Source organism: Bombyx mori, chromosome 11 (genome assembly GCF_030269925.1).
Source record: "Bombyx mori chromosome 11, ASM3026992v2".
NCBI lineage: Eukaryota > Metazoa > Arthropoda > Insecta > Lepidoptera > Bombycidae > Bombyx > Bombyx mori.
The window spans coordinates 16,848,253-16,864,279 of NC_085117.1; the positions used below are offsets into that span (position 1 = coordinate 16,848,253).

General features: G+C 37.6%; 2 protein-coding genes across 5 annotated transcripts in view; one reads left to right on the forward strand and one right to left on the reverse strand.

The window, feature by feature from the left end:
- The first annotated feature begins 1,493 nt into the window (after positions 1-1,493).
- Positions 1,494-6,891, forward strand: slc35b3 (solute carrier family 35 member B3). Of its 3 annotated transcripts, none has more exons than XM_012696091.4 (6): positions 1,494-2,246; positions 2,798-3,134; positions 3,772-3,998; positions 5,069-5,295; positions 5,811-5,992; positions 6,612-6,891. In XM_012696091.4, exons 2-6 carry the CDS (start codon positions 2,821-2,823, stop codon positions 6,787-6,789), a joined length of 1,128 nt encoding a protein of 375 aa, XP_012551545.1. In that variant the 5' UTR covers positions 1,494-2,246; positions 2,798-2,820; the 3' UTR covers positions 6,790-6,891.
- A 2,861-nt stretch (positions 6,892-9,752) lies between these two features.
- Positions 9,753-16,027, reverse strand: part of LOC101739984 (tyrosine-protein kinase Src64B) — a 100,741-nt gene continuing 94,466 nt past the window's right edge. For both annotated transcript variants that reach the window (XM_038014057.2, XM_004932855.4), the window contains 2 exons: positions 13,926-14,113; positions 9,753-13,173 (listed from right to left, as the gene is read on the reverse strand). In XM_038014057.2, the coding sequence (XP_037869985.1) occupies positions 12,439-13,173; positions 13,926-14,113 (923 nt within the window). In that variant the 3' untranslated portion in view covers positions 9,753-12,438. The remainder of the gene's footprint in view (positions 13,174-13,925; positions 14,114-16,027) is intronic.

Genomic DNA, 16,027 nt, shown 5'->3' on the forward strand with positions numbered 1-16,027 from the left:
CTAACAAAGATTTGGAGAGACCGCAGAATAACCAAAAACACAAAAGTTCGGTTAATGAGATGCCTGGTCTTTCAATCTTTCTGTATGGGGCTGAGACGTAGACGCTGAGGATGTAAGACCGTCGTAAGATTGACGCACTAGAAATGTGGTGTTGGAGACGTCTCCTCAGAATTCCGTGGACCGCGCACCATACCAACATTTTGATCCTGAAAGAGCTCAACATCAAGGAGAGACTATCGTCAACAGTCCAAATACGAATCCTCAAGTTCTTCGGGCACATCACTCGTAATGAGGACTCCATTTGAGTGGTTGGTGGTGCAAGGGAAAGTCGAGGGCAAAAGATCTCGCGGACGATCTCCAACACGATGGACCGACCATACAAAATCTTTGACTCGCTCCAACATAAATGATTGCTCTCACTCTGCGAAACATCGTGCCACATGGCGTCGCATCGCGAGAGAATCGGTATCGCAGGATCCGACTGATGCATGACCACGACCACTCTGTCAAGAGTTTCCTATTCGTGAAGAAGAATAAGACAACTAAAATCAGCCTTATTAATATTTTAAGTAATTGATTGTTGCAAACAGTATCTATCTAGAAATAGTTCTTAATGCTCAACATCCAATGATCCTCGTGATAAATATGCCAAAGCTCTCGCGATAAAAATATACAAAAATGATATTAATCTTTATGATTTCTTTTACATTATATGAAACATACGAGAAAAACATTGTAAATGATTGAAAACAAAATGTTTAGCTTTATGGACTTTTTTTTTTTTTTTCCACAGGAGAAAATCGCCGGATCCCCACCCGCACGGCAGGTGAGGTATGTGGGAGTCGAACCTCACTAAAAACTCCTGCCGCTCACAGCCGGCGCCCTACCCCGGACCGGGTGGGAACCCAGTCGGAGTTATTGAGACGGCGGGACAGGGTTTACGCAAAGCACATTACATCCATCCCGCCGTCCCCCAGACGCCGGACCGGCGGCCGCCAGCAACATGACCGCCGGTTCCCTCGGTCGACGGGCCAAGAGCCCGATTGATAGCGCCGCGCTACACCTTCCCCCGGAGCGGTCGGGGGAACGCGACCTACCACGCTGCCCCACGCCTAAGCTCCTCCCCGCACAAAGCGGGTGGAGCCCGAAGCTCTTAGGGGGCCGGGTTACGGACGGGACCCCGGTCCCGACCCCCTGCTCGGCGGCGGCGGGTTTCTGCGTAGTGAGTAGCTTTATGGACTAGGTTTCTTTGGCACATCCAACGAAGAATGAATTTCAAAATGCGTTACTTATGTACGTACGTGTTCTGTTACTTTAATGTTCACAGTTCATCACATATTTCAATAAAAATAATTATTAATATGTCTTTTTCTTTCTCTCTCCATTCAATTCGATTCGATTTATACTTTTTTTTCCTATTATTCTTATTATCAGTTACAGTTCGGTATCAGTTATCTATTATATATGAATGAACAAAAAAGTCTGCGGTGACTTTTTGGCGGGAACGCGAGAAGTGAAGTTGTGTGATTTGTTTATGTTTTCTATTTGGTGTTTCTTCAGGTTTAAATGTGTAATAACGTTGGTTTATTAACTATTTATTATCTTAGAAAGTGCACAAATGTGGGAAAATGAAAGAAAGTTGCTAGACGTAGCTTCTCGGGACCTCCGAAAAGTCCACTGAAAAAATTTCAGTAAATGACCACTATTTTACTGAGATTATATTTCATCCCATATCATCTCATCTCATCTCATGTCATTTCATTTCATTTCATCCCAATTGATTAATGTCTCAAATTATTGATCTTCGTTTCATTTCACTCCATATTATCATTTTTCATAAAAATAAGAATCTAAATAAATTAAATTAAGAAATAAGACATGATTTAAAGGTCTTAGTTACCAGGTCATAAAATCCATAAGAAAAAGAAGTCTGCGGTGGCAGTGACCATAAACTACAATTTACCACTGAAGTAGGAAACCTCAATTTACGTAAAAATGTTGAATTTCATGATAGATAGACATTTATTTACAAATTTAAAAATTATGCCACTAAGCAACATGAATATTTAAAACATATCTGCCTAGAAATACATTAACAGTGAGTTAAGTGAATTACATAAAAAAAGGTATAATAATAGGTATTTTATGTCCAAAAATAAATAAATTTTCTGTTTTTGATTAAATCCTGAAGAAAACGAAAAATTAAATAAAGTGATATATGCATATGGTTTTTAACCATTAAAAAAGTGAGTAAACATTTTTATTCCAGAGTTATAGCTTAAATTCATAAGGTATTTAGAGTAAACATTAAAAAATGTCCTATTTGACGTCAAATAAGACTTCTATGATTTATACATACATACAAAAAATATTTTTAGAGAAGAAATTATACTAAAAAATAACTGAATTAAAATTTACTAATCAGATCTTTTACCACTTTTTATTATATTGCATATTGGATATCTTGGAAATAAATCGTTGAAGTTAAAATCTCAATTGCATTAAGTAGTGACTGTCCCATCCTTCAAACTGGAACGAATAACTAGTTTACAAATAGTCAAGATAGTGATACCTAACAACGGGCTCACAATATGCCATATAAGCTTTCTCAGTCAACAGAGGAAAGTTTCAGTTGCAATTCTTAAGGTTAACTGCATTACTTACTCTCTAATTTCTACGTTGAGAAAGATAAAATCTAATATATATTGCCCTTCATTAATAGTTCACAAACTTCTAAAATCATAACTCTCATCCAATTGAATATCATAGATTATTAAATTACAATTTTTAATTCCAGGAAACAAACATAAGTGATGTGTAATGGAAACGTCATCAGATAAAATGAATTCTGTGAAGGAAACCTTCATAAGGATAGATGATGAGAACAGCAGAACATCAAAAACAGAAATCAATATATTATGCTTTGACATAACAAATTACAGTCAATTAACTCAGTTCCTGTGTTGTTCGATATTCGTTTTTATATTCTATTTAGCTTATGGATACTTCTTAGAATTAATATTTGCAAAACCGGAAGTGAAGCCAGTCAGTTTGTATATAACCTTAGTGCAATTTATGATTACTATGTTGTTGAGTTATGGAGAATCATGGATAAGAAATCCTATCAAAAGGAAGTGAGTTGGTTTAATTAGTTTTTGTTATCACTAGTCTTATCAAGATTGATAAGATTGTAAATATAGTGAAGTGTGCTGAACTAAACAAAAAAATACTTGTTTTTTTTTATTGCTTTGGTGGGTGGATGAGCTCACTGCCCACCTGGTGTTTAGTGGTTACTGGAGCCCATGGACATCTACAACGTAAATGCGCCTTGTGATATAAGTTCTAAGATCTCAGTATAGTTACAATGGCTGCTCTACCCTTCAAATTGAAACGCATTACTGCTTCACGGCAGAAATAGGCAGGGCGTTGGTACCTGCCCGCGCGGACTCACAAGAGGTCCTACCACCAGTAAAAAAACGTGTTCAAAGATTTTCATAAATTAGTACTTTAATTCAGTCACACTTTTAAAACTAGTAGAAGTTAACCTGTACAGCCACATCATCCTAATTCTCTTGCCCTTTTCAGTCACCTGGGATCAACGCAACATTTTTTCTCCTTCCATACTCTTTTATCATATACCATTTCTTCGCTCACTCCCCTCTTATACATATTGTCTATCCTCTAAAGCCTTTCACATTATTACATAAAGCAACATGAGAATAAAATTGTATAGCCAAATGTAAAAAAAAATTTGATGGTCTTTATTTTCAGAGTTCCACTAAAAACGTATGCAGTTTTAGCTGCATTGACATTAGGAACAATGTCATTTTCGAATTTAGCTTTAAGTTATTTGAACTATCCAACTCAATTGATATTCAAGAGCTGTAAACTTATACCAGTTATGATTGGTAGTATTATCATAATGAGAAAACGTTATTCGTTTTTGGATTATGTAGCGGCAATTGTTATGTGTGTAGGACTGACTATGTTTACTCTGGGTAAGTGTTTTATTGTAAGTAACAATGGACATGTAATTTTTGTTGTTAATTACAGTGCCTCTAGTTTCTAATTTTGATCACATGCCTCCATGGGTGCTAGTGATTATAAGTGAAATAATCATAATGGCATAAGGACATGTTCGTGAACACAAATGTGTTAGCGGTAGGCAGCGGCTTGGCTCTGCCCCTGGCATTGCTGAAGTCCATGGGCGACGGTAACCACTCCCCATCAGGTGGGCCGTATGCAAGTCTGCCTACAAGGGCAATAAAAAAAAAAACAATGTGTAAATTAACGTTTTAGACAGCTTGAGAAGCTCATGATACACCTGACACTAAAATAATGTATAACTTTGCCACTCTGTAAGCCGGAATGTGTACTGCTTTGTGGTAGAAATAGGCAGGATGGTGTTGCCGTATTCACAATATGCCTGACCGACCGTATGTAAACAATTTAATCATTGTTATTGAACCGTCACCACTCAGCTTATTCAGGTGTAGGCAGCGGCTTGGCTGTGCTTTTGGCATTGCTTGATGTCCATGAGTGACAGTGACTACTCAGCTTTAAGTAAGTTGTGAAGTTCTCATAAGTTCTCAACCCTGTACTTTCATGAAATTTCGACGATATACATACATACATAAATAAAAACAAAATTTGTTTGTTTTATATTGTTGTTTATTTACATTTTCATTAGTAAACTTTTCTTTGTTGATGTGTGTAATTTATTGTTACCTAAACAAATCACCAACCGAATGCAAAATAAGCAAAAGATACTAGAGTGGTGTCGCCGACCGCTGGTGTGGTCGGACTGCAAAACGATAATTTTTTTTTATTTTTTAATGCTCATGTAGGTAGACGAGCATATGGCCCACCTACCGGTGAGTGGTTACCGTCGCCCATGGACTTCAGCAATGCCAGGGCAGAGCCAAGTCGCTGCCTACCGCTTAATACTTTCCACAAGGCCTCGTTTGAAGAAGTTTTTTGAAGAAAGATAGAAATTTTTGCCAAAAAAATTGCCTTAAATCTTTTTTTTACATAAAATGATAATAATAAATATCAATCATATTTTCAGCTGACTCCAGCACATCACCGAATTTCGATTTGATTGGCGTTCTAGTTATATCCTTAGCATTACTATGCGACGCAATAATCGGAAACGTACAAGAGAAAGCAATGAAACAGTACCAAGCTTCAAATAACGAAGTTGTTTTCTATTCATATGCGATTGCATGTGTTTACCTTGTCTGTATTACTGGATTCAGTGGTATACTAGTTGACGGATTTGCTTATTGTGCTGAGGTATGTATTGTATGTACTTTGAATATGAATTTTGGATATTTATTATTTTGGACCGAGCCGAAGCGTTAATATAAGTTTCTTATCCTTCATCTAGTGGTGGTAGGATATATTATTGGTAAGAGGTTTCTACCACCATTCTGCCTATTTCTGCAATGAAGTACTCATTTATTACAGTTGGATGGGTGGGACATCTGTTGTACAACACGGTAGAGAATTGGTTCTCTTGTGTTTATTTAAGTGGTGTGTATATTCTGGTAACCACATAACAGTAGATGGGATAACATAGACATAATCCACTAAGTTTCTAACCGGTTTTTCTCAGTGAGTCGTAATTCCAATCAGGTGGTAGGTTCTGCGAAGCACTATTGCTAGGGCTAGTGTTAGCAAGTTCTTTCAGGTCGAGTCCGTGAGCTCACCTACCCGGCCCTCCCTTAGTCTACCAGCAAATAGGTAGGGAAAATAAAAGTATACGGTATTCCTTTGCAAAAATATAATGATTGGGATTTAATTTCTAGACACCAGTTGAAATGTACCGGAACATATTTCTTCTAAGTCTGAGCGGCTATATGGGTCTGCAAGCGGTGTTGACGCTGGTGAGGATATGCGGTGCGACGGTCGCCGTTACCGTCACCACGATGAGGAAAGCTCTCTCGATAATCATATCGTTCTTGTTGTTCAGCAAGCCTTTTGTCTTCCAGTGAGTATAATTGAGTATATTATTAGGTTAAGTTTTTTTTTATCGCTTTTGAAGGTAGTCTGGCTTTTGGCTCACACAGACAACGTCTAATTTCAGATTCGCTTCACATTTAAGGCAATCTGCATTAATTTTTGTTCTTTTTCTCACATTACATTTTTAATAAATATAATAAAAGTGAAGATCAGTGTTGTCTGGTTGGATCTTTTAGCTGTGTAGCCACCAGCCATATTTTCCCATAAGTGTCGTGAAAGGCGATTAATTTCTGAGCGGAGTATATTGCAATCACCAATTGGCTAATATACTAGTGGTAAGGGCATATTGTAGACACCACCGGTCTGCCTATTTCTGCCGCGAACGGCTACAACTTTACATCAGTTGGGCCGTGCACTCGTTCAACCATGTAATTTTGGAAAGTATAAGACAAAGGGAAGACCTTCCACAAGTGATATTGGTCGATAGACCGACGGCGACGGTCTGAAATTTCGGAACTTTTATATATGCAAACTTATCTTGAAAATGTCGTAAGCGGGATTCAAGCATCTGACAAATATCTTGTGTTCTGTGATGGCTGGTGGATGGTGACCGTCACATAATTTAATAACAACTTTGTATTTCTCAGGTACGTTTGGTCGGGATCTTTGGTGGTTTTAGCCATTTACATAAATCACTACAGTAAAAAGCATCCCCACTACGTACCGGCCTCACTGTCTAGTTGCTGGCAACAAATAAGGAACTATTACGATTCAGAATACAGATATCTTAAGATGAAAACTAAAATGTACACCGATACGGTGTAAAAATGTATTTATTTTTTTATTCAAAAATATAATTTATCTGTGCGAAGGCGTACTGATGACGTCACACAGTTTTACAACAATAAAAGTTATCTATTCTCTAAACATTTTTTTAATTATCTGTAACAACTTTTCAGTGACACATCCTAGCTATAAGCAGCTATAGCAGGTAATACCTAGTCAGGTCATAAATTCTGTCACATGTTTAATGTAAAATAATTGAAACAAGTTTATTCATTATGTAACCATTCATATACCAAAATGAACTTAACAAAACATAGATTCTTACGACACTAAAGTTTATTCAAAATGACTCCAAATTGGGATGAGGCTTTGAGCACGCCTTTTCGTCCAAGTGTTGCTATATCTTGTAATCTAACGGATTCAAATCTGGACTGGAGGAGGGCCAGTCTTCGTGCCGGATGAAGTCGATTTCACGCGCCGCCAGCCAGTCTTGTGTGCTCTTCGCTCTATGAGCTGGCGCCGAATCTTGTTGGAATACCCAGTGCCTGTTATTGAATATGGTATGAGAAACAGGTTCCACAAGGTTCGTCAGGACTGTATTTTGATACACAACTGCATTCGTTTTTACACCTTTCTCACAAAAATGTACCTCTGTTAAGCCCCAATAAGAAACTAGTTATATTTTTGTATTGGTAGTATTCGATATTCGATCTTAACCACTGATACCACACGACTTACAATTCCTTTTAATGTATTGGATTTGAGACTTCATCTGAGATTGTTAGTTTAGGAAAAGAAACTGACTGTTTTGGTAACGTTCATTAATTTACCGATTTAAAATGTTCTAATGGGCACAATTGGAATTGACACATCTGTCATTAGTTTTGCGCGGTCAAACGACGGTAGCATCGGATTCTTCTTTCTCTTCTAAATAAGTCGCACGGAAGTCTGTATGCTTACTGCGAGTTTTTTAACGTTCTCGATAGCGTAAAAGTTAATTAAATTGTATACAGCATAAAATACGTTATGTAACATTAAATTTGTATGCAGTTGGAACAGCGCCCTTAGCGGCAAACGTTCCAACTCCATACAAATTTTAGTTAACGTTTGGGAGGCTTAAACGACAAAGGGAAGATCTTCCACTGAGCGGGTGATATTTTCTCGATAGACCGACGGTCCGAATGTTGTTGTTCGGAACTTGTATATAAGCGAGCTTATCTTGAAAATGTCGTAAGCGAGATTCAGGCATCTGTCAAATATCTTGCGTTGTATGATGGCTACCCGCCACAAACGTTTCGCTGTCGAGAACGTTAAAAAACTCTCACTAAGCGACGACGTTGTTCCCGACGCGTGTGGTGCTCCACGTGACGAGTGGCGGAAGCAAAGAGAATGCTCTTGTAGGGTTCTTCATTACGCTATTGAGGCCCGCCTTGCCAATAGACATTTTCTTCGGAATCCAGATAGTTTTCCCTCCCTTTTTACTGGTGATAAGACCTCTTGTGAGTCCGCGCGGGTAGGTACCACCACCCCGCCTATTTCTGCCGTGAAGCAGCGATGCATTTCGGTTTGAAGGGTGGGGCAGGCATTGTAACTATACTGAGACCTTAGAACTCATATCTCAAGGCGGGTGGTGGCGTTTACGTCGTAGATGTCTATGGGCTCCAGTATCCACTTACCACCAGGTGGGCTGTGAGCTCATCCACTCATCTAAGCAATAAAAAAAAAGCTGGCGAGTATGTAACATTTTGAGCTATTATTTCGAATTCTCCAAGCTGACCTGAGCAAGATACGCATGGTAACATTTTTGCCCTGGTCTACTGTCAATATAAGTTCTTGGAATCTGTGATGTAGCTGTTCTTTGGCCATTGGGCAGTGCCTTGAGGACATTGAATTTAATTAAGATAATTTATTGCTGTTTGACAAAATTGACATTTGACAAATAAAGCACACTCCCGACTTACCCGTGGTCTTGTTGTACAAAATAGTTCTGGGTAGTCCATAGCTGCTAAGTTAATCTCTCATCTTGTCATACTGCCTGTAGAACACATCTCACTTGTCGTGCTGTGTGATTTTTCATCGAAGCCACAACCATAACAATAACTAGTGGGTACCTAGTATTGCAATTAAATGGACTAATGTATGCCACCATTAGTGAACATCCTATAGTTTTAAAGAGCTACACTACCCTAACTAATAGAAACTGCATTTCTTCTTAAGTTTCTAAAATCATGTAGATTTTTTTAGATAAAAAAGTAAAACATTCCAGCCCAATTTTCCATCATTACCAAATGTATTCCTTGTGCATCAATCAATTATTATTTATTACACTGATGGTACACATTTTGTGAGTCCGCACGGGTAGTTACTACCACCCTGACTATTTCTGCTGTGAAGCAGTGGTATGTTTTGGTTTGAAGGGTGGGGCAACCGTTGTAGCTATACTGAGACTATGGGCTCCGGTAACCACTTAACACTAGGTGGGCTGTAAGCTCGTCCAACCATCTAAGCAATTAAAAAAATATATAAATCAAAATATATGTTCGACGTTGTATGAACAAAATATGTACGGAGCTATACAGGCTGATGGTTTTTAATTTATAAATGTTTATACAAGTTTCCATTTCACAGTCGAATATAATTGAATTAAAATGTAACTTTGAAAGGAAAACATTATAATAAAATATAATAGTACCCTAGGTAGTATTACATTATTTTTACTTTTATTTATTGATCTGTAATAATGTAAATATGTGAAAGTCAATAAACAATTATTATTTTTTATTACTAGATATCTTGCTCATGTTATTCTATAAAGGACCTGAAATATGATCACTTCTTTTCCTCATATTGATACTAGAAAGGAATTTCCGAATATTAAATATGTCCAGTTTTTATAGTGTTGTGTAAAACGAATAACAATGTTGCCACAACGCAAAATTACATCTTAAAATCAAAAGAGCAATACCATATCTCCAACACGCTATAGTGATAAAATAAAAAAGTTTTTATTTTTTTAATATAAATGACATTTATTTCATTGTATGTACAAAATCTTAATATCTAAACGGTACTTCTTACAAAAGTGTCCAACGTCTCTGAATAATTATTGGAATGTTTAAGACACTATTTTTCTTTCGTTTTTTTACGTTGTTTTTTTTTTTATACAAGATCACTTAAAGCATTTTAACATGAAACTGTGACGAAACAATATCTAATTAATTGTATGTATTACGACTTGGTCACAACGTGGCCTGGTTGGTCAGTATAGAAACAATTAAGGGCTATATAGGTTAGAAATTAAATAAGTTTCGTTTTTTTTTTTAAATCTACAGCTATTTTCGTTCTTAATGTACAAATAATTCTTTGGTATATAGTCCTAAAGCTATATTTATTTGTCTTTTACGTGTTATTGGGACTCCTTTGTTGTTAAATTAAAACAAAAGTGAGCATCTTCGACGGTACATTTGAATACTTGGAATTGGCATTATTGATTTTGCTAACATCTGAAAAAATACTCATACTAATAATCTTTTATTTTTCATTTTACGTTATAATTGTGTGGATAGTTAAATAACTATTTAACTTTACACTACGGTCGCAAAAACTGTGACGAAGTAAATGCGTCAAAAACAAAAATCTAATTTCGTTAGGAAAATATAAGTTAATTGAACTTAGTAATCTCATCCGTCGTAACTTTAGATAGTAAAAGGGTTTCTCTGATTAAAAAAGAAAAAAATGCGAATTAAAAAAATTGAGATTTCGCGTGATCATTGCAGTTCTATGTTTTTTTCTATTTGTTTACATTTGTGCCTTTCTAAGTCGTACTATTTTTAAACACATGGAGCCATTTAAAGGGTTGGATTCAGTCGGTAAATAAATATAAAATTGGACGCAATCGATTACGATCATTGAATCGTGTAAAATGAATATTTAGTGAGTAAAAAAAAGGTTTAATTTAGTACACACATATGTAACCTGAAATTTTATTCAACATTTATAAGAGAAAAATTCATAGTAAATCAAATAAATTTGGACACACTAGGACTGCGTAAAACAGCAGACGGCGTCTGTATATATTAACTGTACAAATAAACCAAAAAATAAACATTAAATGTAAACTTTTTACGAAGGCTTATTATAAAACAATAAAATATAATATATTTTTTATCGAACCTCTAAACGATTTTAATATGATTCGCTGGCTTATAGCTGAAGCTGACGAGAAACTTTGGCTGTTTTTATTTCAGAAAATTAATTAGGTTTCCCCGCAAAAATAATGAGCCAATGAAATTGTAAATAAATCCGATTTATATTTATATAAACGCCAGAAAAAAGGAGCAACGACAAGGACACGAGTTTTTTGTTTATTGAAATGTTTCTTGATTTCATTTTGTATTTTATAAATATAATATATATATAGTCAAAATAGTGTTTTTGTTTATAAATGTCAAACACAAGATATATTTCGGGTGTATACTAAATTAAATGTTTTAAGTCGAGTCAAGTTGGAGCTTCGATCGTCGTCTTGAGATCTGTACGGGGGTCGGAACTTACGCGAAGAATATCACAAATATATCTTTAGAATATGATTTCGTATTTTGTTTCTTGAAATTCGAATTGTATAGTGACGCAAATTAATATCTTACTGGTGCTAAAGCTACATAAATAACATAGTGACCGACATACTATATAAATACTTATAATGTAGAATGTAGTCATTGTATGCATGTTTTTTCGTCTGATATTTATAGGGGTAATTAGAATTTGCAAACCAGCACAACACCCTTAAATTCACTGTGACGTAAATCATTTTCATTTTGATTTTGATATACTTTTTTTTTTTGAATTTTCAAACATCAATTCTCTAATCTAAATCTACAAATATTTTACAACATAAAAATAATTAACAATAAATAAATAAAAGTGAATTTAAGGGTTAATAAAAATCTCATGGTGATGTCGATAGTTTTTAAGATTTATAAAAATTTCAAAATGGTGTTTTTAATAGGGATGTGCTTGAGAAGTTTAATGTTCGTTTAGACCCGTTTTTGTAAAATAACGTAATTATATTCCACGTCAATTTACAGTTTTATATTTTTTTTTCAGGGAAAGAAATTATAATATATTATTATACGAACGTGTTTTGGTACAAAACGATGCGAGTCGATTCGGCTTAGGCTAAATATCTTATCAAATTTCTCAACGAACCCATTAATGGGAGTGAAAGCCACCGGCCAAGCTCACACATACCTGTATTGTTATATAAATATTGCATCAGAGTATAAAAATTACTAAACGTCTCTCGAGTCGATGATGCGTCGAGTGCGAATCGCAACACTATTCAATCGATTTATAAAACAGCAGCATTATTTATTACAACAACGAACATCAATGAACTAAATTATCGTTTTAGGCGTCGATGTGGGTACATGACGGCTTACCGAGATTGCAGTGTGAACGCCGCCAACCACTTTGAGAAGTGAGGCCAGTCTCAATCGCATTTTAGTAACCGTTATACTATAGCTCGTCACGTCACGTCCTACCACCGCTATTAAAATCATTGTAAGAAGCATTCGCTTAATCGATTCGCGTATCGATATTGATCGTACTAACGCGTATTTAAATCGATACACACCTACCCTCGTAATGTCAGAGAACGAACGTCCTATACGTCACTATATCACAGCATCAATCGTGTACCTCCTTGTACGGCATCTCGCTGGTCACCGTAAACGATTCGAAGTAATGATTGAGGAACTCGAAGGTGGGCCGCTTCTCAGGCACCGCGTCCCAGCACTGCAGCATCAGCCCGTATATGGCGTCCGGCAGGTACACGTCTATCGGCTTCGGCATCCGGTAGCCGATCTCGATTTTGTCGATGACGTCCTTGCCGTGCAATCCCGGGTACGGAATCTTCCCGTATGTGAAAAGCTCCATTAAGAGAATGCCGTACGACCAGACGTCGCTTTTGATGGAGAACTTCCCGTATATTATAGCTTCGGGGGCTGTCCATTTGACTGGGAACCTAGAGCCTTGCTTGGGGCAGTATTCGTTGTCTTCTATGACCCTGGCGAGACCGAAGTCGCATATTTTGGCGGTATTGTTCTCCCCGATGAGCACGTTCCGAGCGGCCAGGTCTCTGTGAATCAGCATTTTCGATTCGAGATACTCCATACCGGAGGCGACCTGGGCCGCTATGTAAACTAGGTCCTCGAACTGGAGGAACTTCCCTTCGCCGTTCCTCAAGAACTCCAGTAAGGAGCCGCGGCTCATGTACTCCTGGACGATGTAGACCGGCTCCTGCTGCGAGCAGACGGCGTACAGGGCGACCAGCTTGTTGTGCCGGAACTTCTTCATGATCGCCGCCTCTTGCAGGAAGGCCTGAGTCGACATTGTGCCCTCGCGAAGAGTCTTCACGGCGACCTGCAACATAAAAAAAACTTGACATATATTGCAGTTTGAAACTTAGGTAGACTTTTTTCTTTATATCTTTGCCGATTTCTATGAGCAATTCTACCGTACCAACATTTCTATCCTGAAAGAGCTCAACATCAAGGAGAGACTATCGTCAACAGTCCATATACGAATCCTCAAGTTCTTCGGGCACATAACTCGTAATGTGGACTCCATTGCTCTCCAATCCATCCATGAGGACATAAAATCTGTGACTCACTCCAACATAAACGATTGCTCTCACTCTGCGAAACACCGTGCCACATGGCGTCGCATCGCGAGAGCATCGGTATCGCAGGATCCGATTGACGCAAGACCACGACCACTCTGTCAAGAGTGTACGAATAGGAAGATGAGCAGCGGTGAGCTCTTTCCACAAGAATAGTAAATTCTAAATTTCGTGAATCACGAATCAAGTTAAGTGAAATGAACAAATCAAAGAGATGTCGATTTAATCAGGCCTTGCCACCATTTTAGTGTGAGTTGGCACATAGTATAATGGCGAACAGCAAGGGATCGCTCTCGTATAGTAAGTACACTTGCGAACACTTCTCTTTGAAAAACTGGGTGCCTAAGGTAACGGTTGGTAAAAGGCGAATATATGATTTCAAGAATGCTCGCGCATATGACACAAGTTCTAAACAACATTCAGACCCAAGTCTTCTAATCGTAGCATTGAAACTTTTCCTATAATTAATCTATTAAACATTAACCCGTGTTACCTCAATATTATTCCTCCATTTCCCGTAATAGACTTCGCCGAAGTTTCCTTGACCGAGCTTCCTAATGAGTTGTATTTCCATCCTGGGTATCTCCCACTTGTCCCGCAGTTCGGGCCCGAGGTCCCAGATCTGCGGCTCGGGCTTCGGACAAGGCCGGGCCAGGACGTGACACAGCCCTAATGCATTTTCTGGAAACAATTAGCATCTTTTATTTAGATAACGCGGTCTACGTCAATGAATTGAATTCGATCGAGGCTATTAAAATCACAGTAATGAATGAATGAAAATGATTTATTTCAGAAACAAGTCAATGTGTGTACATATGTAATACATTTAAACATAATCAGTTAAAACAAATAAAAATAACTAGTCAGGTCATAAGTATTGTCACACAGTAAAAACTTTTCTTTTAGAATGCTGGTCACAAAAAAGTTTATTGAATTCGAATTTCGAATTGTTCATGAAAATAAAAATGTATACTTTTAGAATTTTACTCATTTTTAAATATGGAGTGGACGCTTAAAGAAGACCGTGTTGCAGTTATTGCGTTGCATCGTTGCGGTTACGCGCCAATTCAAATTTTTAACATACTGAAAAATTTGAATATAAACAAAATATTCGTTTATCGTACCATCAAACGATACAATGAAGACTCTAGTGTAGATGACAGGTCAAGAAGTGGTCGCCCTCGGTCTGTTAGGACTCCAGCAGTGATAAAAGCTGTGAAGGCGCGAATTCAAAGAATCCCAAACGTAAGCAGAAACTGTTGGCCCTTCAGATGGGGTTAAACAGAACCACGGTGAAAAGGGTGTTAAATGAATACTTAGGGCTTCGGGCATATCGAAGAAAAACAGGACATCGTTTGAATGCTCGTCTAATGGACCTGAGACTGAAGAGATGCCGCGCTTTGTTGAAGCGGTACGCGGGAAAAAAATATCGGGAAATTCTTTTTTCGGATGAAAAAATTTTTACCGTAGAAGAGAGCTACAACAAACAAAATGATAAGGTGTACGCACACAGTAGTGAAGAAGCGAGCAACCGTATTCCGCGTGTCCAACGAGGTCATTTTCCATCCTCGCTCATGGTATGGTTGGGAGTTTCTTATTGGGGCTTAACAGAGGTACATTTTTGTGAGAAAGGTGTAAAAACGAATGCAGTTGTGTATCAAAATACAGTCCTGACGAACCTTGTGGAACCTGTTTCTCATACCATGTTCAATAACAGGCACTGGGTATTCCAACAAGATTCGGCGCCAGCTCATAGAGCGAAGAGCACACATGACTGGCTGGCGGCGCGTGAAATCTACTTCATCCGGCACGAAGACTGGCCCTCCTCCAGTCCAGATTTGAATCCGTTAGATTACAAGATATGGCAACACTTGAAGGAAAAGGCGTGCTCAAAGCCTCATCCCAATTTGGAGTCACTCAAGACATCCTTGATTAAGGCAGCCGCCGATATTGACATGGACCTCGTTCGTGCTGCGATAGACGACTGGCCGCGCAGATTGAAGGCCTGTATTCAAAATCACGGAGGTCATTTTGAATAAGCTTTAGTGTCATAAGAATCTATATTTTGTTAAGTTCATTTTGGTATATGAATGGTTACATAATAAATAAACTTGTTTCAATTATTTTACATTAAACATGTGACAGAATTTATGACCTGACTAGGTATATATGACTAGCTGACCCGGCAAACTTCGTAGTGCCTCAATCGATAAATAAAAGACCTAAATTTTTGTATAAAATAAACTTAAAACAAACAAAAACAATCCGTCCGACGAAGGACACATCAAAGGAAAAACAAAGTTGTTATTTTTATTCATTTCCGAACGTTGAAGACGTTTAAATATTCCATTATGATGGGCGCCACCGTATTCATATAAAAATGTTTTTTTTATTGCTCTTATAGTCTGACGATTATACGGCCCACCCAATGGTAGTGGTTAACATACAGAAGCAGAGTCAGGTCACTGATGAATACTGCAAGCCTCGTTTAAAAAAGGACATGTCATAGCGCACGGGAAACAACGCGAACCCTCCGCGCCTCTTCAATTGATAATTATTTTTAATCTATATATATATAAATGAATTGCTGTTCGT

What these genes read in the sequence shown, in the direction of transcription:
- slc35b3 (XM_012696091.4), top strand. Translation starts at nt 2,821, where the DNA reads ATGGAAACGTCATCAGATAAAATGAATTCTGTGAAGGAAACCTTCATA. An exon ending in AGAAATCCTATCAAAAGGAA is followed by an intron (nt 3,135 to 3,771) that starts GTGAGTTGGTTT and finishes CTTTATTTTCAG; the next exon opens with AGTTCCACTAAAAACGTATG. An exon ending in ACTGACTATGTTTACTCTGG is followed by an intron (nt 3,999 to 5,068) that starts GTAAGTGTTTTA and finishes TCATATTTTCAG; the next exon opens with CTGACTCCAGCACATCACCG.